Consider the following 22,286-nt stretch of genomic DNA (forward strand, 5'->3'; position numbering starts at 1 on the left):
GGCAGCGGGCAGCAGGAGCCGTGGCCGGGGACGTGTCCCCGCTGGTGCGCGGCAGCTCCCCGTCCTGCCCCCCGCTCGGGGCGCTTCTGGCTCCACGCTGAGTGAGCCGCTCTTATCGCTGCCTCCGCTTGCCCCGGATAAGGACGGCACGTCTGGACGCGAACAGAGCCGGGCGTCCCTCCCCGCTCGGATGCTGCTTGTCACCCGGCAGCGGCAGCGCAAGGAGTTTGGTCTTTGGGAGCAGCCCGGCTGGCGGCCGGGGCACGAACCCCATGGGGCCGGGGGCAGAGCGCACCGCCCCGCGAAGGGCTGCGCCTGGCACCGGCACCGGCGGCAGCAGTCCTCCTCCTCCTCCGGCACGGCCGCCTCGGCGCCCCTTCCCTCGCCGCGAGGGCAGGGATGCGGCGGGGACGCGGCCGCAGGCCCCGGCGCTGGTTTGCCGGTGGGGAAGCGGGCGAGGGCAGGTTGCGCCGGGTGAGCGCGGGCGGCCCTCGGCCGAGCCTCGTGCAGGACGGGGCGCCCGGCGGCGGCACCGCGGCTCTCCCCGGCGGTGCCCGTCCCCAGCGCCCGTCCCCCAGCCCATCCCTCCAGGCCACGAAACCGCCGCCGGCCCCGTTTCTAATCCCAGTTACTCCAGGCCCAGAGCAGGAGTTTCAGGAGGTACCGGGAACTGGGAAGGGAAGGGGGCAGCGCAGCAATAGGGATGGGAGAGGGGCTGGCAAGGACGGGGCTCCGCGGGGGACGGCTGCCGCACAAACAGCGCGTCCCCGGTGTCAGCGCGCGGCAGGGACGAAGCCAGCAGCGCACAGCAGCGAGCCGACAGCCCCAAGTTTTCAGCTGGTTTTAATACTGCCAGAGACCCCCCCGGATGGGGGCCGCCCGCCGCCGAGCCGCGCTGCCCCCCGGCCGTCGCACTTTCCAGAGTGAACCCATCGCCGCCGCGGGCACTTTGCACGCCAGCAGCTCGGGCGAGACGCGTCGCCGGCAGCGCTGCCCTTGGCGCCGGGGCCGGGGCACAAACGGCGGCGCCGCGGGCTGCCGGCACACCCGGGCCGTGCTCTCACGCGCCGCGGGGACCGGCTCTCCTACCGCTATTCCCAGCTGCTCAAGCGTCGCGGGAGGCTCCCCTCCACGCCCCCCCAAAAAGAAAAGTCAGGTTACAGAAAGATCAGCGATTGGGCTATTTGCCTACTGCATTTGGGTTACTTCACCGCTTTTTCAAGTTTTTCTCCCTCTTTCCTTCCAGCAGCAGCTGGCAGCCCCTGGCCGCCCCTTCACCACCCCCATCGCAGCAAGGTCGGGAGGGCTGGTGGCAACGCAGACACGTGGAGGAACTGGTGCTGGCACGAAGGCAACGCGAGGGGGAGCGTCTGCCTCAAGAGCGGCCAAAAGAAAGGGAAAAAATGCCCCCGAGGTGCCCGCCCCCCCCCCGGCCGCACTGCGCCCCGGGCCTGGCGCGAGGCACGGAGAGGATGGGGGCACGCCGTCCTCGGCAGAGCCCCAGCTGGAGCGCGGGGCCGGACCTCCGTCCGGCTGCGAGACTGGGGGTAGCCCCACGGCAAGCGCCCGCAGGGCAGGTCTGCGCCCAGCTCCCCGCGGGTGAACCTCCGCTGGGGTCTGCGGGAGCCGGGACGGGCTCTCGGCTGCCAAAAAATCCCAGAGGCGCGGGGCAGCGCCGAAGGCCCGGCAGCGCTCGCTACGTGCCGCAGCCCCAGCCCCTCTCATCACTCCCCTCGCACTATGCGGAGCTGACACCAGCAGCGCGCGGGGCCAGTGCCTGGGAAAGGGGGCTGGGGAGGCTGCCGAAGGGGTTTCAGCGCCCCTGATCGCAGCAAAGCAGGGAGCAGGAGGGAAGGTGGAGGCCGCGAGCCCCGGGGACCCACCCTAGGCCCCCCAGAATCAGCCGAAACGGTGAAGGCAGCAGACTGCCACCGGCCCTGGCTGCTCTGCTGAAAGTAGAAGCGAAAAGGGGGAGATAATTTGTTCCCAGGCTCGGCTCGAGGCTGCAGCGAAGCCCAGTTTGCAGGAGGGCATCCCACAACGAAGCCCCTTTTGCAGGAAGAGGCCTCGCCGCTGGCTCGTGGGGCGACTGGGCAGGAGGCGCCGCCGTCCCCCACCCCGGACGGCCCCATAAAGTGCAGGTCTGCAGCCCCCACGGGCAGCCCCCGTTCCGGCTGCGACTGCCGCCAAGGCAAGGCGGTGCCGGGGGGGCCAGAGCCTCCCTCCGCCTTTCTCCCGGTCGCGGCAGGGACGGAGGCGCGAGGTTGCAGCAGGAGGTGCGCGGGGAGGGCAGGGAGCGGGCACACGACGGGGAGGAGCAGTCCCGGCCTCGATCTCCGCGCCGGCCCGGGCGCCTACTCGTCGCAGCCCAGCAGCTCCACGCGCAGCGTGATGCGGTTGTGCCAGGCCACAGGCAGGATGCGGACGAAGCGGGCATAGAAGGGCACATCGAACACGTTCTTCTTGTGCGAGTAGTTGTCGCTGTTGCCGTGGAAGATCTGCGGAGAGGCCGGGGTTAGCGTGCGAGGAGCACGGCAGAGAGCCCATGAGCCATACATATCCCTGCCCACCCCTTCCCCGTGGACCAGCTGGTACCCGGGCACCCCAACCTCCCCGAGAGAGCTCTCGGGGCTCCCTGCCCTCCCCGCGCACCCTGCAGCGCTGGACGCCCCTGCCCTTCCCCGCACACCTTGGTGCTGTTCGTCCGGCTGTCCCTGTACACGGTCCAGGACGTGCCGTTGTCGCTGTAGGCCACCTTGTAGGCTGCCACGTACTGGATGTGCCCAAAGTCGCGGGCGCCTTGCGTGACGATGCCCGTCACCTTCTTCTGGTCCCGGAGGTCGATCTGGCATAGAGATGAGGCTCGTAGCCAGGGGCGGCGCCGCGGGCTGGCCGGGCTCCTCGCAGGAGCGGCCGCCGCGCGGGGCCAGCAGAGCCCTCCCGGTGACGGCTCGCAGCGCGGAAGCCCCTTTCCCCACCGCCGAGCCGGCCCGGAGCATCCCTGGAGGCAGCCGGGACGCGCTGCCGCTCGGGGTCCCGCGTGCCTGCAGCTCGCCCAGGCATGAAAACGCGCTGCCAGGACTACAGTCCCGGGAGAGCGGAGCAACTGCTGCTGTCCTGGGCAACCCCCAGCCCTGAAGGCACAGGGACTAATAAAACATGCCGGCGAGGAAACATTTGACCCTTTAACACTTGTGGCAGCCCCCAAAGCAATTCAAAGTCAGAGCGGCTGAAAGGAGACCTTCGGCACCAGAGAGGCACAGCGCAAAGCCGGCTGCCGCTCAGGGAGGGCCCCCTCCCCGCTCCCCACCGAAGGCACTTCAACGCCTTTCGCCAAAAAGGCCAATGTGGGAACAACACGAAAAAAATCCCAACTCAAGAAAACGACTCCCAGAGAAAATGCATTTCAAAAGGGAAGAGATTCTGGCAGAGAAAATACACAGATCAGAGTCTGGCATTGGGTTATAGCTGAGATGGTTTCTATTACATTTATTGTACTCCCTGCCTTGCCACGCTGCACTATCGCTACTCATGTGTCGCAGGATAAACTAGCTAATGACCTGAAAGTCTCTTATTTTAGTTTTTATTTTATATTTGTACTAGCTATATATGTGTGTGTATATACATATTTATATAAATGTATAAATATACACTATATACACACACACACACACACACACACACACACACACACACACACACACATACACAAGCATGCAGTCTTCAATACAACAGCCTGACTCCATGTGTCATCATGACCCCATCAGGAGACGTTGTGATAAGCTGGTTTATTTAGGGCCAAGGAGCAGCTGCTTTTAATCATTTCCCAAATAAAATAAAAAAATGGGACAAATAACTAAACTGCTTTGTCTTATTATGTCATGAAATCATGTGAAAAGTATAAAAACAGGGGAGGAAAGGAAATTGAGAAGGAAATTTCAAAAGTATTTGTTTCCATTCCAGACTGAGGAGAAAAAACACAAAAGTGATTTTTTCCTGTAAAACAAAAATGTGGCGTTCTGGGCAGCCAGAGGACTTGTGTCCTTGGCACAGGTCTGGGATGGTCACCCTGGCTGGAGCTGGAGGTTACCACAGAGGTGGCACAGAGCCAGGGGTGCTGCAGCCTCAGGGTACCCCACAAATGAATGTCATGCCAGCAGGGAGCAACAGCTTTTGGACCATCTGATTTGGAAAAAAAAAAAAAAAAAAAAAACACCTGGCAGAAAAAACAACCCAACCCAAAGCCCGCTGTGGCTGGCGTTCAGCCGGAGCAGTCCCCCAGCCTCGCTCGCGCCGCAATCCTACAGCCCTTTGAGCCAGCACAGCAGGGAGAGGGATGGGGAAAGGGGAGGGAGGAAAAGCTTGAGGGGAAAGAGCTCCCAAATTTAGGGAATCCCCTGTAATCCCAGCTAGCGAAGAGCACTTGCAGAGCTGCTTGCCAACAGCAAGGTTCCCACTGCCACCTCCACACACTCAGTGCTGAGAAATCAGGTCACAGAGGCAGCGAGGGATGTGTCTGGGTTCTCCTATGTCCTCCCCGCCTCCAGGGAGGGCCCCGGGCGCCAGCACCCACCTGCAGCCACTCAGACTGGTCGTTGTTGAGCGCCGTCCAGGCGTTGGTTTTGCCCGTCTTGTCCAGGCGAGCGTAATGAGGGTGCCAGGTAAAGGCGTCGATGCCCCAGGTCTTGAAGACGCTGGAGGCTGTGATCTGCTGGTCAGAGATGAGGCGGGATTTCATGCCCAGAGGCTCCGAGCAACCTGCCGTGTTGAAATACACTGTAACACAACGGTTTATACACACAGTGAAAGGGAAAGAGTCCACAGCACCATCATCCCCGATCAGACACGGACCCCCGAACCCCAGCAGTTAGGGTCCCTGATATTCCGAGATGGATTAGCAGACACAGACAGCACCGCTTCCCAGAGCAGAGAGCAGGACCAGAGAAGGACCCAGAACGGTGCAGGGGATTCCTGAACCGCTCGCTGCTCCGGGAGGCCGGCGGCAGGACTGTGCCAACAGTATTTTTATCCGCAAGTCATTCCTTGCCTCACAGTGCCTCCTGCTGCAGGGACTGCACTGACATCTCTGCAATGCAGCCCGAGCACAGACCAGGAAATACATTTCTAAACCCAGAGCTGGCTTGCCAAGAGGGACACACCGGCAGCCCCCGCAGCGGCAGCGAAGATGAGGGCTACCCTCCCGACAGCCACATGCCCCCCTCACCCAGCACGCGGCCTAGAGAGGCCGAGCGGCGTTCCCGCAGGAGGCCGCTTTCACGGATGCGGCGTGCAATGAGGAGACCTCCCCAGCCGATGTCACTGTGCTCCCAGCAGCAGCAGGATGCGGCCCAGGCTCGCGCCCCGGCCGGCCGGTCCCGGCCTGCCTGGCCCAGGCGCGCTCCCCTCCCCGCAGGGCCTCTCGCATCCGTGCTTCCCCTGAGCCGGCGTCCCGCTCGGCGGCCGGAGCGCGCCGGGGCTCCCGCGCCAAGCGCAGCCTGGGACGAGCCATGGGCAGGAATGCAGCAAGGGAAGGGGAAAGCCCAAGGGCTCACTAATCATCCCTCACGGTGCCCAGAGGACTTTGATCCTCAGGCATTTTTCAAGCTCTCCCGCAGTAAAAGCAGTTGTTTCACAGCTCAGATCAGGGTGGGAGCACAACGAAAAACTCTAGCCATGAACGGGGACGGCTTAAAGGTGTTAGGAGGGCGAGCCGGTGGCATCAACGGCCTGCTCTCCCCCAAAACACCCATGGGTATTTCCAGTCATCACTAGATGCAATGAGAAAAACAACAAGCCCTCACAGGACAGAAATCCCGTGCCCCAGGGATCAGAACTGGTCACAGGGGGGATATCGCATCCTGTGTCACCTGTACCAACCCCGGACGGCCACGGGGTCAGCCCCGGGTGGCGAGACTCACGTTACCTCACCTCAGTAGAAGATCTGGACTCGTCACACCCACACCCAGGCCAGCCCTGATCCAAGAGCGATCCCTGGGGAGGCGACAGTGCCCTGCACCCAGGTGCAGCCCCCGGAGGTCACAGCATGCAGCGGGCATTTACCGTTCATCTCACAGCCAATAAGCTCAAAGCGGAGGGTGCAGGCCCGGCGGCACATCACGGGGTAGATACGGATGAACTGGGCTGTGATGGGAGGGTTGAACATATTGGTTTGCATGGTGCCATAATCCACGTTCCCCGGGAAAACCTGCAACAGCAAACAGGGCTGAGGTCCACAAGCATCCCGCAGCCTTTTGCAGAAAAGTCCCTTGCCCATCAGACGGGCAGACTTCAAGCAAGCGTCAAGCAGCCTGGACGCTCACGTTGTACCCCGGAGGCAGCACGAGCTCGCTGCGGCCCTAACACTCTCAACCCAGCTGCACAATGCTCTGTGCTGTTCCTCACCCCACACAGCTGTGCACACAGCAACTTCCATTCCTTCCACGACACTGACTCAAAAAACAGAGACATACCTTGCTTTTTTGTTTCTTACGCAGCAAATACAGAATATAGGCAAGTCACGTGCGCGTGCATTTTTTCCACCACTGCATAGATGCAAAACTTTTCCCTTTTTTAAAAAAGCAAGGCAGATAATCCTCAGCCATTCCCCGAATGCACAAAAACAACCAGGGGACACTTGCAATAAAAAAATGAGATTGAAGAGTGCCGTATTCAGTGACTACACACACCCTGAGGATCAGACGCTGTAGCTTCATACCTGCTACAGATACAACACAGAGCCTTGTAAGCCACCAGCAGTTCCAGACCGTGCCCAATTCCTACAATGCCACAACTGCAAAGATGTTATCTCAGTGACCTAAATAAATCAGCGCTGCTTCTTTGGTTATGCTTATTATGGTCAATTAAACAGAGCCAGAGAACACTGCCTGGCACTAGAACCGTCCACGTTGTGACACTGTCATACAGTCCCTGACATGCCTTTGACCCAAGTCAAAAGCACTCTCCCAAACATGGGCACAGCTCAGGACTCGGCACACAACCACCCCCTGCGCGCACACAACACCCTTCTCCAGGAACGCAGATGTCAGCCAGCAGGGTACAGGTCTTTCTCTGCCCCTGGGCCAGAGACCAGCCCAGGCATGTCTAATTTACCAGCATGAACACAGCCCAGGAGAGTTTGAGTCTCTGTTTTTTCATCTGGTACACAGGGTGTCTGCTCCTGCATGGGCAGTACTAGTGTTTTAAGGCAGATGAGCAATGGACAGCCCATCTGAAGGATGTGCAGCATGTTCTCCAGGCATGCTGGAACCGCGATGCACAGGATGGAGGTCAGCACTGGCACGCAGAGCCCACCAGGAATAACAGCAGCAAAGCCTAGCGGGAGCTGTCACTGTGCAAGGACACTGCACGCAGCCATGCTGGGGGCTCCTATACGGTAGTGTTGTTGGTCACCACTGTGAAGCCCCTACAGTCAAGCTCTTCCAGGCAGAGAGCAGCCTGTGCTCAGGTCCCACCGGCCGCCTCCCTCTCGCCAGTCGATGCCCACCACACGGCCTCAAGGAACACAGCCCCACGCACAGCCAGCACAGCCCACCTTGTCCGTGTCCTGCTTTTCATCCTTGCAGAAGACGAACTCCCGTCCATCCAGGCTGTAGGCCACTTTGAAGGCACGGACATACTCTGCCTGGCCCACGCGGCGAGCACCTTGTGTGATGACCCCACTCAGCCTCATCTTCCTCAGCAGGTTGGCCTGCGGCAGAGAGCAGGAGCAGGACACAGTGAGGCTGGAGGTGCGCAGCACCCTGCGAGCACACCCACCAGCTGCAAGCATGGGCTCACGGTCAGCATCAGGCCTAGGAAAGGGGCTGTCTCGTCTGTCCTGCCTCGTCTGTCCTGCTATATCCTCAGTGCTGAAGCCCTCCATCCCTCTGGCCTTTGACCCTGGTCCCATGGGCTGGGAAGGGAGGAGGACTTGTGGTTTCTGTCTCCCTTCAGGGATCTCACCAGCTCTAGGGCCACAGCTGACATCCCCTGCTCACAGCAAGAGGCCACCCCAGGGCAGGACACTGGCTCCATGCAGAGATTCAGCCCTTCTTTTACTGACAGAGGCAGAGCAATCCCACAAGAACAGCCCAGCCAGATCAGCACCAGCTAATGGTGGCTGCCTGCTTCACCAGTGCTCCCACGGGTACCTGGATCCATGGGCTCTTGTCGTAATTGCTGGAGGTCCAGGCGTTGACGATGCCATGATTGTTGAGGCGGGCAAGCTCCGGCCCCCAGCGCTGCAGGCCAAGGAAGCCATAGTGGACAGAGGAGGCGGAGAGCTGAGCATCGGAGATGGCCCTCCCTTCCATGCCCAGGAGAACAGCACAGCCTGGAGGGATGGGCCAAGGAAGGCACAGTGGGGACATGAGTGTCAAGGAAGAAGACAACGCGGGAGTAAAACCAGGGCGGGAACCAGCCGCTCACCCAGGACTGTTTCCTCATTCTCCCCACAAAAAACTCCACTTGTCTTGAGGAAAGGCATGAAATGGAGGACAACATTGGGACCTCTCTCACGGATCTGGCTGTTCACAGAACAAAATGCCAGGCATTTCCCTCCTCAGCCTTTAGCCAAAAATCACATTATCAATCAGCACCTCTCACAGCACAGAGGTACGAAGGAGGGAAAGGGCTGCCCTGTGGCCCTCCAGAAAGGAGGCAGTGCCTTCCCAGTGATGCTCTCTCCACCACACCAAGGCTCATGGGCATCAGCCGCCAGCCAGCACACAGATACCTGTGGCTGTCTTCAGGTGGCTTTGCCTTCCAGCAAGACCTCTTTTGCACTCACTAGTGGAGGCAGACAGGACAGGATGGTGGGCAAAGGGAAGGAAAGGGATCTTTCTACATTATTGGCGTCAGGGACTTACGGACGTGACAAGTCTTCCCCAAGAATGGAGAAGGGCATTTGCAGGTGTAGTCGCCATCCAGGTCTAGGCATGTGCCTCCATTTTTGCAAGGCTGGGAGTAGCACTCATTCTTGTCTAGGAGCAAAGAGAGAAGGTGGGCTCAGGAAGAGACCTCAGAGCCATTCCCTAGAGAAGAAACTCCTTGCTCAGTACTGTGTGAGGAGGAGAGAGGCACCTTCTGAGCAAGGGCCATAGCAGGATCCTTGCTGATAACAGCAGTACTGGCTGAAACTAATCCAAGAAGCGGCGTAGCTGCATCCCCTCTGACTGGAGCTGTGTGTGGAGCATATCAAGACATGCAGCTTCAGCAAGGTTAAGAGCCCATCAAGCAGACCAGGCTTTGAGGTATCCATTCTCCCATTCCTCCACGCCTTCCAGGCCACAAAGGAAGCACCATGCCCCTTCCAGTGCAGGCACAACAGGCCCCGAGGAGATGCAGAGCAAGACTCAGGCATGGTCTTGCTTGCACTAGCCTCCCATTCATACCATAGTCCTTTCCTTGTCCTTTCAACATGGTCCAAACCAGCCCCAAGCCCCTAGTACACGATGCTACCACAGCCACAGGTGCACACATCCCCAGGCTGCCCTGCAGGGCTGCCTCCAGTACCCTCCAGCCCTCTGGGGCAGAGCAGACTAAAGGGATCGTGAATCTTTGGCTTCGTCCCTCCTGGCCTCTTGAGTGTGTACTCACTGTTCTGGCAATGGATCCCATCATACCCCACAGGGCACTTGCAGATGTATTCAGTGAAGACATCCCCTCGATTAGGGACCAACTGGCACTCGCCGTTGTTGTGGCATGGATTAGGGTGGCAGGGGCCTGGGGAAGAGGAAAAAAGGAGATACAATTCTAATAGGACACAAGTGGAAAATAAGAGCATCCAGTAGGTCTTCACTCCCCAAGGATGGGACACAGATTGTCCCAAGCAATGCAGGTCACCATGTCCCTGTTTGCACACACATTCTACACATCCAGGAGCAGGGCTGGATCCCCAGGCCAGCCATGCAAGCCACCATAAGGGCATGTTGCCATACCACAAGGCTTGTGAGGACTTAGTAGCTGCCTGCACTTCACTAAGCCGTTGTTGATATCTCCCCTGTGATGAGGGACTCAGGTCCCTCCCCAGCACCTCACCTTTCTCAGTCTCATTGCAGTCAATCCCAACGTAGCCTTCAGGGCAGATGCAGAAGAAGGGGGTCTCATTAATGCCAGTCAGGCACGTGCCTCCATTCTGACAGTGGTTGACATCGCAAAAGTCACCTGGAATCAAAACTACATGTCACTGCAAGACATCACAGAAGTGGCATCTGCCACAGCCCTGGCTGCACACACAGAGCTGGCATCAGGCCTGCCCCAGCAGGAAAGGTCCAGTCCAGCCAGCCCAGTCCAACCACATTTACTCCTCTCTTGGGGATGTCTCAAGAAGGGGAGTGCCTGGGCAGAGCCGGGTACAGGAGCAGTGGGCTGTACCCAGGGGCCAGGCAGGACAGGCCAGCAGAGTCATGCACAGGACTGCAGATGTTCAAGAGCAAAGATTGAGACCAGGAGCATGAGAGAGCAGTCAGAAGCTGCCCTGCCCCAGCCTCGCAACCTGCCTCCCCATCTCTCCCATGTTCTGCTTCTGCCAGGGTTATGGAAATGTCATGAATTGACCCTGCTGGCTCAGAAAGAAGTTGGTTTGATGGAGTCTGGACATCACACCAAAGCCCAGGGAAGTCCCAGGTCTTCCAGTGCACCAAATGTTTTAGCTGCTCTTTTGGGAAGCAGGGGTTGGCCAGGCTGGGGCACACTCAGGAGTGAGCAGTACAGGATTATTGTAAGGAATCAGGCTGGTCACGTTGATGGGTTTTGCTGAAGAAAGTATTTGCGGGGAGACAAAAAAAACATTGTAGGGGGAACCCACGTGCCTTGGCTCAAAGATTCTTGGGACAGGAAAAGAGTATGGGCTCTACTCATGCATGGTAACACCCTGCCTCAAGAAAACCTTTCCAGCCTGAACAAACTCTCAAATACATCCTGTCTCAGTTTGCCACGTACACGAGAAATGCCCTTATGAGGGGCTTTCAGAGAGTGCAGGGGAGCAAACACTCACAGGACCCATTTCTTGGTGAGACCAGTCTGCCCAGTGTTATCTTCAACATTCTCTAAGCAACTTCCAGGGAGCAGCCCTGGCCGACAGGGCAGGTCCCCCCAGTGCCGCTGGTGGGACTGGGGCTGGCCTGTCCTCCCCGTCTATGCACCCACTTTCAAGGTCAAGAGCAGATTCTCTTATTAACCTTCTGCTCCCTTCTCCTGTGATCACCCAGACTTTAAGAGATTCCTCCCACCACTGGTTTACTCTACCCAAACAGCTGCAAGATGGCAAAACCCTCTCCATAAGCCTAAACCTGATTCCCCACAGACCTGGCTGAAAGTCTTAATAACTCCTCACCAAGCACTGGGACAGCACATCTCCTGATGTTAGGCTCTTCTCTGCCATGTTGGAGGAGTTGCAGCAAGGGCTGAACTCAGGCGAACAGAAATAACCCCCCACCACCTGCATACCTGGGAGAAGGTGGAAGTTGATGAGCTGCAGGCTTGCTGCCTGGACTCACACCAAACAGTAAGGCTCTCATTCGCCTAAGCTACTACTCAGAAAGCTCCTACTCATTAGTCTTTTAATAGCAGGGCTCCTTCAAGTTAATCCTCCTCTTCCTGATGTTCTGTATCTGTAGGGTATGCACTGGTGACAGATAGGCCAGGCAGGGCCCCCTGTTAAATGAGGGTTTCCAAAAAGATGCTGGAGTTGCCTCAGCCCAGCCTGAGGAGGCAAAAAAACTTGGGCACCAGTTCAAACTGCTGGCTGCACTGCCCAGCCTGTTCTGCATGACCTCATGCTCCATCAATGCGCTGCCATGAGCTACCGCGCGGGAGGAGCGAGCTCATGCTGATAGCATGGGCATGCCTCTGCCCCACGCTCCTCCACAGGTCCCAAGCACATCCAGGGGCTCCATCCCGAGGATCCCGGCCAGCTGCTGGCCAAGGCCCTCTGCACAGAGCTGCTTCTGTACAGCAGCAGGAGCTGTCTGCTCCCAGAGGCACGGAGGCCGAGCAAATTTGCTCCCCGGCATCTGCCGCTATGCTGCTTCCAGCACAGGAGTTTCTGGGGTTGGGAGATGGAGGCAGGAGCATAGGCTGTAAATCCCTCTGCATTTCTTCCCAGGGTTGGCCCAGCAGGGGTACCAGCATAAGCTTTGCATTTTCACTGTCCCAAGTAACCGGACTGCCTCTTACGCCCTCTCAGGAATAATTTCTTGTATGGTGGTCACAAAATGGTCACATTTTCCACTGCGGCAAGTAGTTTCGGATGTCCCATTTCTTGGATGTTTCGGGTCTGGTGTCAGAGCAGTTCAGTATCTCCATCCTCCCCCCACATGCACCTCTCCAGTCAGGGGCAGAGCTGTCACAGGCTGGACAGTCAGAAACCAAGGCAACAACGAGCAGCCACCGTTTTTGGAAATGTTTGCTTATATGAACCCACAGACTGGCTGAAAGGCAAAAATAACATCCTCTGAAAACCGTCAGGGCTTGTCCCTGCAGGGCCGGGGGAGGTCGGGTCAAGCCTGCCTCTGTGGGGCAAAATGGGAACCTCTCCCCATGGAGAGCAAACACAGACAGAGCCTTCCTCTCCAGCACACCTCCTCACTGCCCTTTGTCCCCTGGCCCCGGGCCTGCACTTGGGTTTTGCTTTCCTTTTTCTGTTCCTTTTGGGGTGACCCACAGATTCCCCAAATACGGCCCACTGGGTGATGGAGTTGTGAGTTCTCCCGGGGCTCCCTCAGCCGTGCCAGCTCCTAGTGCCTGGCGTGCTGTGTCAGCCCATCCCAGGGAAGCTGTTTACATCTTGGGCTGGGTTATCTAAGCCTGAAAGCACGGGACAGCCTCGCTGAGCTATTCCCAGCTTGGGAGTAAGGACAGGCAGATCCAAGCTGCACTGTCCTGTCGGCCAGCCCCTCTGCTCCTGGGGGGGGGGGGGGGCCACGCTGGGGGCTGCACCCTAGCACCCCCAGCCCTCTACCTCAGCGCTCTTTGCCTTTTACCCCGGTACCTTACAGCCCTGCACCCGGCTCCCCTCGCTCTGCACCCCGCCTCCCCTCGCTCTGCACCCCCGCTCGCCCGCAGCCCGACTCACCGGCCGCGGTCAACAGCAGCGACAGCCCCAGCCCCAGGGACAGCAGCGCCCGCCACGGCCTCGCCACCTCCATGGTGCACGCCGAGCCGAGCCGAGCCGAGCCGAGCCGAGCCGAGCCGCGCCGAGCCGAGCCGCGCCGCGCCGCTCCTCCGCGGGGCTCGGGGCGGGACTGAGCGCGCCCGGCGCGGCGCGGCGCGGCCCCACGTGCTCCCGCCGCCCGCCCACGGGGCGGGAGCCCGGCGCGGCCCGGCCCCCGCGCCGCCGCCGCCGCCCGCCGCGCCTCGGGGCAGCTGCGAGGGCGCTGCGGGGTGGCGAGCGGGAGCCGCGGCGGGGTGCGGGGCGCCCCGCGGGGGCTGGCGCGGCTGCGAGGCACACGCCGGCCGCGGAGGGCAGCCAGCGCGAAGAGGCTGGCGAGACAGCCCCAGCCGCTTCCGAGCCGCGGGAAGGGAGAGGAGCCGGGCGGAGAGGCGCCGCGGGCAGCGCACGCCGCTGGGGCAGCCGCCGCTCCGCGCTGCTCCCGCCGGGCCCCGCTTCCCCTGCTCGCCCCACCTGGCAGAGGAGGCGCCGGGACAGGCTGGTCGCGAGCACCTTCCCGACCCTGGCAGCGCCCACGGCCCGTGCCCCTCGCTGGCTGCCGCGCGCCAGCTGGCTGGGGATGCCAGCCCTCGGCAGGAGGAAGGGCCTTTGCACAGCCTGAAACTCCTTTTTCTCTCCCTGCGAGGGGTGAAAGCAGGAAAGGGCTTCACTACTCCTCCAAGCTGGGGCAAACTGCTCAGGCACGTCTGCTCCCCAGCCCTGCTGGCACAGCGGGGAGGGATGCTGCAACCCAGAGCACTGCCATGCACAAACAGCGCCTGGCATGCCAGCGGCGCAGGGCTATCTGCAAGGAGAGCAGCATCTCCTAACCAGCCTGGGGGCAAGCAGCTTGCAGCAAGGTTGGGTTTGTGGCTGTTGGAAGAGCTGCTCAGCAAGATGCTGTGAGCAAAGCTAAGAGGGGACCCACAGCTCTCTACCAAAAGCAAAACACTACATATCTGTTGGGTCAGTCCCAAAAAGCTCCCCTTTGAGTTGTGTCCATTTTGGCCTCCAGGCCCCAAGGGAGTCTACTCCGGAGGGCTGGCAGCAGAAAAACCCAGCCATGCTCTTGAGAAGAGCCAGTGCCACGTGAGGAGCCTTGGATCACAGAAACTGTTGCACTAAAGCATGTGCAGCTAAGTTCATATTCAGCAGCAAAGGGGACAGGAAACCATGCAGCAAATGAATGTAAGATAATTTGCCTCCCCACTGGAAATCTCCTAAACCCTCCTCCTAAATATACAGTTGATTTTATCTCTTCTTGCAAAACCTTCCATTTTAGTATTAACTAATCTACCTCAGATATTCCTGTTGCTCATAGTTAAATGTTGACTCTTTCTCAGTGTTGCTACATTTCTGGTTTTGGCAACATGGCAACCCCAGAAGGCAGCGAGTGCCACAGTCCAAACATGCACTGCGAGCTTTGTTCAGTCTTTCCACCTCATTTTCCATCTCTGCTCAAGCATCCAACTACCAGTTTTCTTGGACAAAATCAGTCAATCCCTGCAAAAGCACTTAGGGCAGTGACAACCTCAAGGACTGACCTGTGGGCCAGGTCTAGCCATCCCAGCAGAGCAGCGTGACAGTTATTTGTGGGGTTATGAGGTTGTCTTCCTTGCCCCTGTCTAGCTGCAGTCTGATCCCTGTGTGGTTTATGAGGTGCAGCCAAGGCCCCTCCCCAAACGCTGCCCATCTCCCAGGGGACCTGCTGTCTCCCCAGCTCTGCAGAGCAGAACATGGAGCAAGCTTGCCCACACCAGTGAATAAATCCATTAACTTATCCCCAAACCACAAGCGCAGAAAGAACACAGCGAGCTGGTCCCATATTGTCCGGTCAGATCCTCCATCCTCATTGCTGGTTATTTCCTTCTGTTAGTGTCAACAGAAGCTAATGCCAGAAGGTATTCAACTCCAGCTAATGGAGAGACAACTAGAAAGGAGGGAGTGAACAAGGCACAGCATTGCTTTCAAGTAACCCTTCCACCTCAGGGTAATTGCTGCTGTTGTGTTCAGCGGAAAACAAGGTCAGGAAGAGGAGCAAGCAGGGAAAGATTCCCAGGACTGTGCACAGGCAGCTAGGGCAAGGGTGTTTGTTTTGCATTTTGAGGGGCTACTGCCTGGATTTGTGTCAGAGAGGATGCAAGACCCAGAGGGACCTTCACAAAAATAAGCAGTCTCTCTAAAAACAGAAAGCAGAATATTTTCCTTCTGTCCCTAGAGGCATACATGCCGATGTCCCTGGTAATGTGCATGGGAAGGGATATTAAAAACTACGACGTGGAAGCTAGGCTGAGCTATGTTCTACTCGGAAACTCAGTCTCCTGGCGGCACCAATAGCACTTTAAATGGAGACCTGCAAAAGAATGAGGGATCCCAGGACAGCTAGGAAATTTGAGCTGAGAAGATCCCACATTGTCCTAGCTGAAAGAGGTAAAATCTTGCTGCAAGAGACACAAGAGAGAGAAAAACAACCTGTTAAACACAAGGAAGCAGCAATGAATGGAGAGAGCCCTCACAAGCGTTACACCACACCCGGGTTTCATATAGCCGCCAAGTTTTTGCAAGGGATGGCTCTACTTAAAAGAGTTTGGTAGGTCGAAGGTCAGGGATAATTTCACTCCCTTCTGCAGGGACTATTTAGACCTAGCAAGATTTACCACTGGGCTTGGTTTCTGCTGCATGAAGGTCTGCCAGGCCAAACTATGCTGTAACTCTTTCCGAGCCGTGCTGATAGCCAAGATCCTGAGTCCCATGGGTAGGGTGATAAAGAGGAAAATATGTGATGGGGCTGCATGTTTCTGGGATACAATCCTCTTTATTTCCCAGCTTATACAAAGTTGTTGTCCCTTGAAGGAGGGAAGTGAACAATGCATGGCCTTCCTCTTGCTCAAGTCTAAAGCCCCCTTCAGCGAGCTCTCAGACCATAAAGCACTCTAGGTTTTGTCCCGCGGACAATGTATTTGCAATGACTGCTCTGTTATCTCTGTGGTTTTGTGCTCCTCCTCTCCACTCCCTCTCTTGCACAGACTCTCACCTCTGATCCACAGGATCTCTCCCCACATCAGAGAGCAAGGACCCCTCCACGACCAACTCCCACTCAGCTCTTGCACAGATCTTTATTTGTGTGGCAGCCCCTATTGTTTCACCTATCTGTTCCATAAAGAAGCTCAATAGTTCAGGTTTATCTTGAAAGAAAGGCAGTCATTACACCCAGGAGGGACTCAACACTCCCATAATCCTCCCTATGACATGGTTTTCTTCCCTCAGCCCACTCTGTTTTAAAAAGACAAGAGTCTGTCTCAGAGCTTGAGAGCTCCATCCCCTCCGGGCACACGTCTTTCTCAGGGCGGCACCACACTAAATTGTGGTTCTGGCCACAGTCCGGGTCCCAGGAAGGTTTCCTGCCCCATAGGATTAAGCCTCCCATACTGCCACCCGTGCCACACACGTGTCTCTTACTCCAAATGGGGAGGGGAGGCTGTCTGTCTGCAGCACTGCCTCAGAGGATTAAGCCCAAGTCTGCTCCTAATCTTTCTAACAGGATAACCAAGCTCTCATTGCCAGTATCTCTAAGCAGTCACCTCCTATGGCCCTATTTGCCTGATGTAGTCATTGCCAGCTCATGGTTTCTGACGGCTGCAGAATATATCCAAGGGTCAGGACAATCCTCACACAAGGCTTGACTCTTCTGTTTCTATTCTGAAAAAAAAGAGCTTCTTAAATTCTCTGCCCCTTCCACCAAAAGCGCCATAGTTTCTCTAAATTAAGGCTTCACAGAGATGCTAGGTACCAGGAATTTCAAGACTGAAGAAGTTTTTAAAGAAACCTAGACACTGAATATCCTCAGGGCACGGAAAGCTCTTTATATCTATCAAGTTCCCTTCAGGGTATGTAAAAGCATGTGATTTAAAAGGAAGAAAGCAAGGGCCAGCACATTCCCCCAGTTTTGCTCTGTTCCCACTACTGATTGTTTCAGAGCTCAGATGAGATCCCAGCCAGTTTAACTTAAAATCCTTTGCTCTAACCTCAATAAACAAGATTATATCCAGATTAGAGCTGATGTGTCTGTGTAAGGTGCTTACTATAAGCACCTTTATATAACTCCCTTTTCTGAATTTGAGTGCTGTATCTCTAAGAAAAAAAGGTGTTGCTTTTCACCTCCATTTTACAAATGGGGAATCAAGGTCTGCAGGGGCTCGGGGGAAGGGCAGATCTCCTCTTACTTTGCCCATCTACAAGATAGGCATGTGGGCTTAGCCTCTTGCACACACATCCTCAGCAGTCAATGGCAAGAAAATTATTTCCAGAGGTCATTCATGTCTGCTGCAGGAGGAATTACCCTGGGAAATACCTGTCTCTCCATTCATGACAGGTAAGCACAGACTAGCCAAGACAAAAGCAACTGTTGGTGGTTCCAGTTTGGTGAGGTCAATCTCTCATAGAGTTGTCCAGGAAGGAAAGAGCAGAGCCCACATCCCAGACTTGTATTGCCCCACTCTAGTCTGGTGGTTGAAAGCACCAACCCTACAACAAGAACTGACACTCAGTGGTACACCATAATGCACAATCGAAACTGGTTATTGATTAGCAGCGGTGAGTGGCCCAAACATGCTCAAACACAGAGCAGATGCCACAGGCAGATATGCTGTGGCTCTTTTCTTGTTTTTAAGGAAGCTTTCAGCAAGCTTCTGCCTTGACACAAAACACTAAATTGTTTTCTCGATAACTTTATCCTCAAGGTTCCTGATAATTGAGGGTTTCCTGGTAAGGGACAGATCCTCATCCTCTTGTTAGGTACATAAGAGCCCTTCTTTCTCAAACCATTCATCTAACGCATGTGCCTCCAGATTACACCAGATCAAAGGTTTTTCTACCCTTTTGAGAAGAATGTAGGGCCCAAGACATGCTTTCAATCTGATTAAACATCCAGGGCCTCATAGAGCTATATGATTACTAACAGTAAGAATGAACTCTAATGCGCTGGCCCAAGGGTTTTCAAGGAGCCCAGAACCTGTCTTACCGGCTAAATAAGAAGAGGCAGATTGCTCGTTACAGCATGCTCCCCTTCGCACTCCCCTCCCTCCATCCCTCCCTCCCGTCCGTGCCAAGGAGAGGCACTGCCTAGGCCTTGGCCTTATTAATTTGTGAAGTTCCCTTTTGATCTCTGTATCTTGGAGCGTAATTAGAAGGTGCCTCAGCCCCCCTGTCTGTGCCTCCCACTTGCTCTGATCTCCCAGAACCTGGTAGGTAAGGTGAGATTTGCCACAGCTCTGAGATCTGTTTATTCCTGAAGAGAGACATATTTGGGGCCTTTTAAGTTACATTTAAGTAGCCACATCTGTGGCTGGTTGTAGCTGGAGAACATATGCTGTTCAGATCCCTGCACACCTGCCCTCTCTGGCACACACACCTGACCTTGCAGGGGGGCATCTAGGGCGATCAGACCTCAAACCTGGTTCATCATTGCTTTGTTTTCTGGAACCCAAAGTGGCTCTTGGAGGCCTCCTGGAGCTAGTTATGTCCCTATGTCAGGTAGCTGTTGACTGCTGATGCAGTCTGAGGGCATGACATTCCCCCCCAGCCCACCTCACAGCCCACCTCACAGCCATCCCACGCTGCCGGGGGGGAGGCACAGCGTCCTGGCAGGGGGCTGCTGTAGCACCTCTGCCCTGAGGGGCAATTTTTGCAAGCTATCGGCCTGATGCCTTCAGCGGGAACCCGTCTGAAAGCTAATGCAGGGGTTCTGACGCAGAGGCACAGCTGTGTAGCGCCGCCCCAGAGACCAGGCACAGCCTCCCGTGTGATTACAAGCTGTGTTCCTGTCACAGATAGATCCTGGCATCTCTGGCACGTGGTTTGAAGCTCCTTCCCAGCCACTTCCTGCCTCTTGGGCTGCAGCCTCCAGAGCCACAAGGGAAACCACAGCAGGAGCTCACTTGGCACTGAGAGCTCTGTCCAGGAGAGCCGGTTCAGCTGCTCAGTTACTTCTCTTCTACGACTCCTCCTTTCCTCAAAAGGAAATGAAAACAAATTCCAAGCCAGATGTGTCCTCAATGAAACCCATGTGTGAGCCATGGTCAAGGCCTGAATGGGGGCTGCTGCTTGTCCAGGGACCTGCTATACAGTGAACAGGAAGATGAGTGCGCATAGCCCACTCAGGGCTATGTCAGTGTGCACCCAAGGGGACACGAAGCCTGAGCATGGCACACTGCAAGACTGCCAGGGAGGCTGCGTCCTTGCCGAGTGCTCTGCTCACAGCTCAGAGGGCTGGTGACTCTACAGATTCCACCTGGGTCTGCGCTGTGTCTTACCTCATCAGATATCAACAGTCTTATCTCAACAGTTCCCATGTGGGAAATCGGCTGATAGTTCCACAAATCCAGTTTCAAGCAGCTAACACATGGTTTTGAGCAGCAAAAGCCTCCTTTGCAGCAATGAGAGTGTCCTGAGAGGCAGGAGTATCCACCCATCCCCTGGCTCCTTCATAAATTTGCTTCAGAGGAGATTTCCTAGAGTTCAGTTTTGTATCAGACCCTTGTAAAGTCTCCCAAGCAAGAAGGCATTTCTCCCTCTCTGCCAGGAATTTTATACTAACATACTTTTAAGACATTCATTCTATTAGTCATACCCCATGTGTTCTCTGCAATCATCCCTCCTTCTCTGTGGGAACTCCCACCACACCAATTATCTTGTCCAGCCTCTGTTGGTGGCTTTGTAAGGACTCTGGAAGCTGTAATTCCTGCTGCAGTAGGTGTGACACTGGGAGAGCACCCCAGCACTTATGGCATCTACTTCAGATGTGCCCATGTCAGTCATCACAGCAGCTGGACTGCACTGGGAGAACAGTGTGAGGAGAAACAACTGAAAAAAAGCAACTCATTCCATCAGGCAGCCAGTCCCAGCCAGCTTCTATTCCCTTGGAAATGTCTTTCTTACTCTCCTTGCCATAGTGACAGGAGATGTCATAGTATCTTGAGAGAAACATTTCTGGCCAAGATATGAATTTGCCTTCTGCCTTCAAAACTCCTTTAGGCATTTTTGTGTTGCTGTTCACTCCTTGCCATCCTGCCCCCCAGCCCATTAAATACTGCCTGTAAATCCCAAGTATTCTGCATCCTCATGATAGCTCTTGAAGGAGCTCCAGTGCTGATTCCCCAGCTCTCCTCAGCCTGCAGTGGGCTGCTGCCCCGACAGCCCTCCTGTGGTAAAATCAGTGAGTCTCACTGGAGATGTCCAGAACAGATACAGAGAGCTAAATAAAATGCGTTTCACAAGCACTTGTCAGCTCCTAATGGTGCTTCACTTCCCCCAGAATATTCCCTGCCCTGACGTTCTGGGACAGGTTTTTTTCTGTCTTTGCCTTTTAACTGTACACTGCCTCGTGGTTAGCAGCCTCAGCACTAGCAGCCTCGGCACTGGGGAGGAAGGAGGAAACACTATGGATACAGAATGACCTCACCTCCTCTCCAGGCAGCCATGAACTGAGCGCCAGCACTTCCTTCAGAGCAAGTGGTGGGGCCAGCACAGCTCTTAGAGGCTTGTGTGATAACCTCTCATGTCCAGTTGGGGATGCTCGTTTCCAGTCTCTGATAAATCACCTAAGGCCCAAGGAGGAAAATGGGAAGGTCACCTAAATCTAGGCCTGATCTGGTTCATTTTCATTCAGTGTAAAACATTCACTATGTTTTACAGATGCTTCTCACCATAAAAGAAGGCCAGCACCTCCTCATCTCCTAAAAGTGGGCGCAGTCCCTTCAGGGTTGATGTGAAATGAAGTTTCTTCATGGTTTTCCTCTTCCTTCCTCATGTCAGTATCTCCTCCTGGTTTTGGAACGTTACCTTCTGAGATACCTAGTAACGTACGGAAGCATCTACTTGTGCTTCCTCCTCTTCTAGCTATTTATGCACATTTGCATTGCCTGTTGCAGGCAGTCAGGCAGACCAGATCTGCCTGCCATGAGGACAGCAACCCCACAACCACAGCTTCGAGGTAGCAGGTGTGTGTTTTGAAGAGCACATGCAGCTTGACACTAGTAGGCATGTTTGCTCTGGTTGCCAATGGTTAGCTGGGGAGCAGCAATGTACTCGGAAGGCAGGCTAGAACACCACATGTTTTTGCCTGACCTTGCAGCTACCTGTCAGCTGCTGTACAGATCCCTGTCTCTCATGCCCCCTTGCCTTTTCTGCCTCTCTGGTTCCACTTTTTGCTGAGCTCCAAGATCAGCCACACCTCAGCTAGGTAAACACAAGCTCATTCTACCCCATCAGCTAAATGCTTTTCAGCCTTAGCCACTGCAAGACTCAGAGAGATGGCACAGAGCAAGAAGAGCTCCTTGATTTTTCTCCCAAGCAAATCTCACTTTTCATTATTAACACATCTACAGCCCTTAAAAGGACACAGCAGATGATGTGATCCTCTGGTTTCAATCTCTATTTTCTTTCTTCATTCTTCTATTCTCTATTTGTTTTGTTCCTCTTTCAGCTTCCTATCTTCTTTTTTGTTCCTCATTTTCTCACTCTTGTGTCTTTCTTTCCTTTTTGTTTTTCTATTCATTTTTTTTTAATATTTCTTCCATTCTTCTGTTTCTTCTTTCTCATCTGCTTCCTCATCTCGGGACACTTCTGAGTAACACTTGCCAGCTCCTGAAATGCAAATAGCCTGGCTGTCTCCAGGACACATCCTCAGAGCACAACCCAGCAAGAACTCCCCACGTGCTGTAATGCATCTCACAACCCTGAAACCACACAGCCCTATCCTGAAGAAACCCACCCTTTCTGTGCTGAAATACATCATCTTCTGGGTGCTAACTCATGAGCACGATGTAGCAGATACTTTATCACAAAAAAACCCTTAAAGACTGTTAGTAACTACAGCCAGCCAGCACCTTGTTCTCCCCCCTACCTCAAAGATCTCTCTTGAAAACTCTTTTATCTGCCTTTGAAGAGATGATGAGTGGGGAGGGAGAAGGACACCCATTCCCTGCAGCATAGCACCCTCTAGCCTCCACTGGGGCAGCAGCTTCTGCTAATCAGGAAGCAGGACTGTGCCTCCTCCAAGCCCTGCACCGGTCCCTATCCATCCAGCCCTGTGCCAGTGCAGCAAAATCCTCCTGCAGCATTACTAGCATGTGGGTCA

The 22,286-nt window shown here is 55.7% G+C and overlaps 1 protein-coding gene across 2 annotated transcripts; it reads right to left on the reverse strand.

Annotated features, from left to right (window-relative positions):
• Positions 1 to 1,168: 1,168 nt before the first annotated feature.
• On the reverse strand, positions 1,169 to 13,233 carry MFGE8 (milk fat globule EGF and factor V/VIII domain containing). Of its 2 annotated transcripts, none has more exons than XM_062583503.1 (10): positions 13,076 to 13,233; positions 10,039 to 10,164; positions 9,598 to 9,723; positions 8,868 to 8,981; positions 8,151 to 8,332; positions 7,553 to 7,708; positions 6,061 to 6,205; positions 4,574 to 4,758; positions 2,690 to 2,845; positions 1,169 to 2,498 (listed from the first exon to the last, which is right to left on the reverse strand). In XM_062583503.1, the coding sequence occupies exons 1-10, from the start codon at positions 13,146 to 13,148 to the stop codon at positions 2,355 to 2,357; spliced, it is 1,407 nt and encodes a 468-aa protein (XP_062439487.1). In that variant the 5' UTR covers positions 13,149 to 13,233; the 3' UTR covers positions 1,169 to 2,354. The 2 variants fall into 2 exon arrangements, with proteins under 2 accessions (XP_062439487.1, XP_062439486.1); XM_062583502.1 differs by having other exon boundaries at positions 4,574 to 4,776.
• Between the last annotated feature and the right edge of the window lie 9,053 nt (positions 13,234 to 22,286).

Source organism: Rhea pennata, chromosome 10 (genome assembly GCF_028389875.1).
Source record: "Rhea pennata isolate bPtePen1 chromosome 10, bPtePen1.pri, whole genome shotgun sequence".
In the NCBI taxonomy this organism is placed as follows: Eukaryota; Metazoa; Chordata; class Aves; order Rheiformes; family Rheidae; genus Rhea; species Rhea pennata.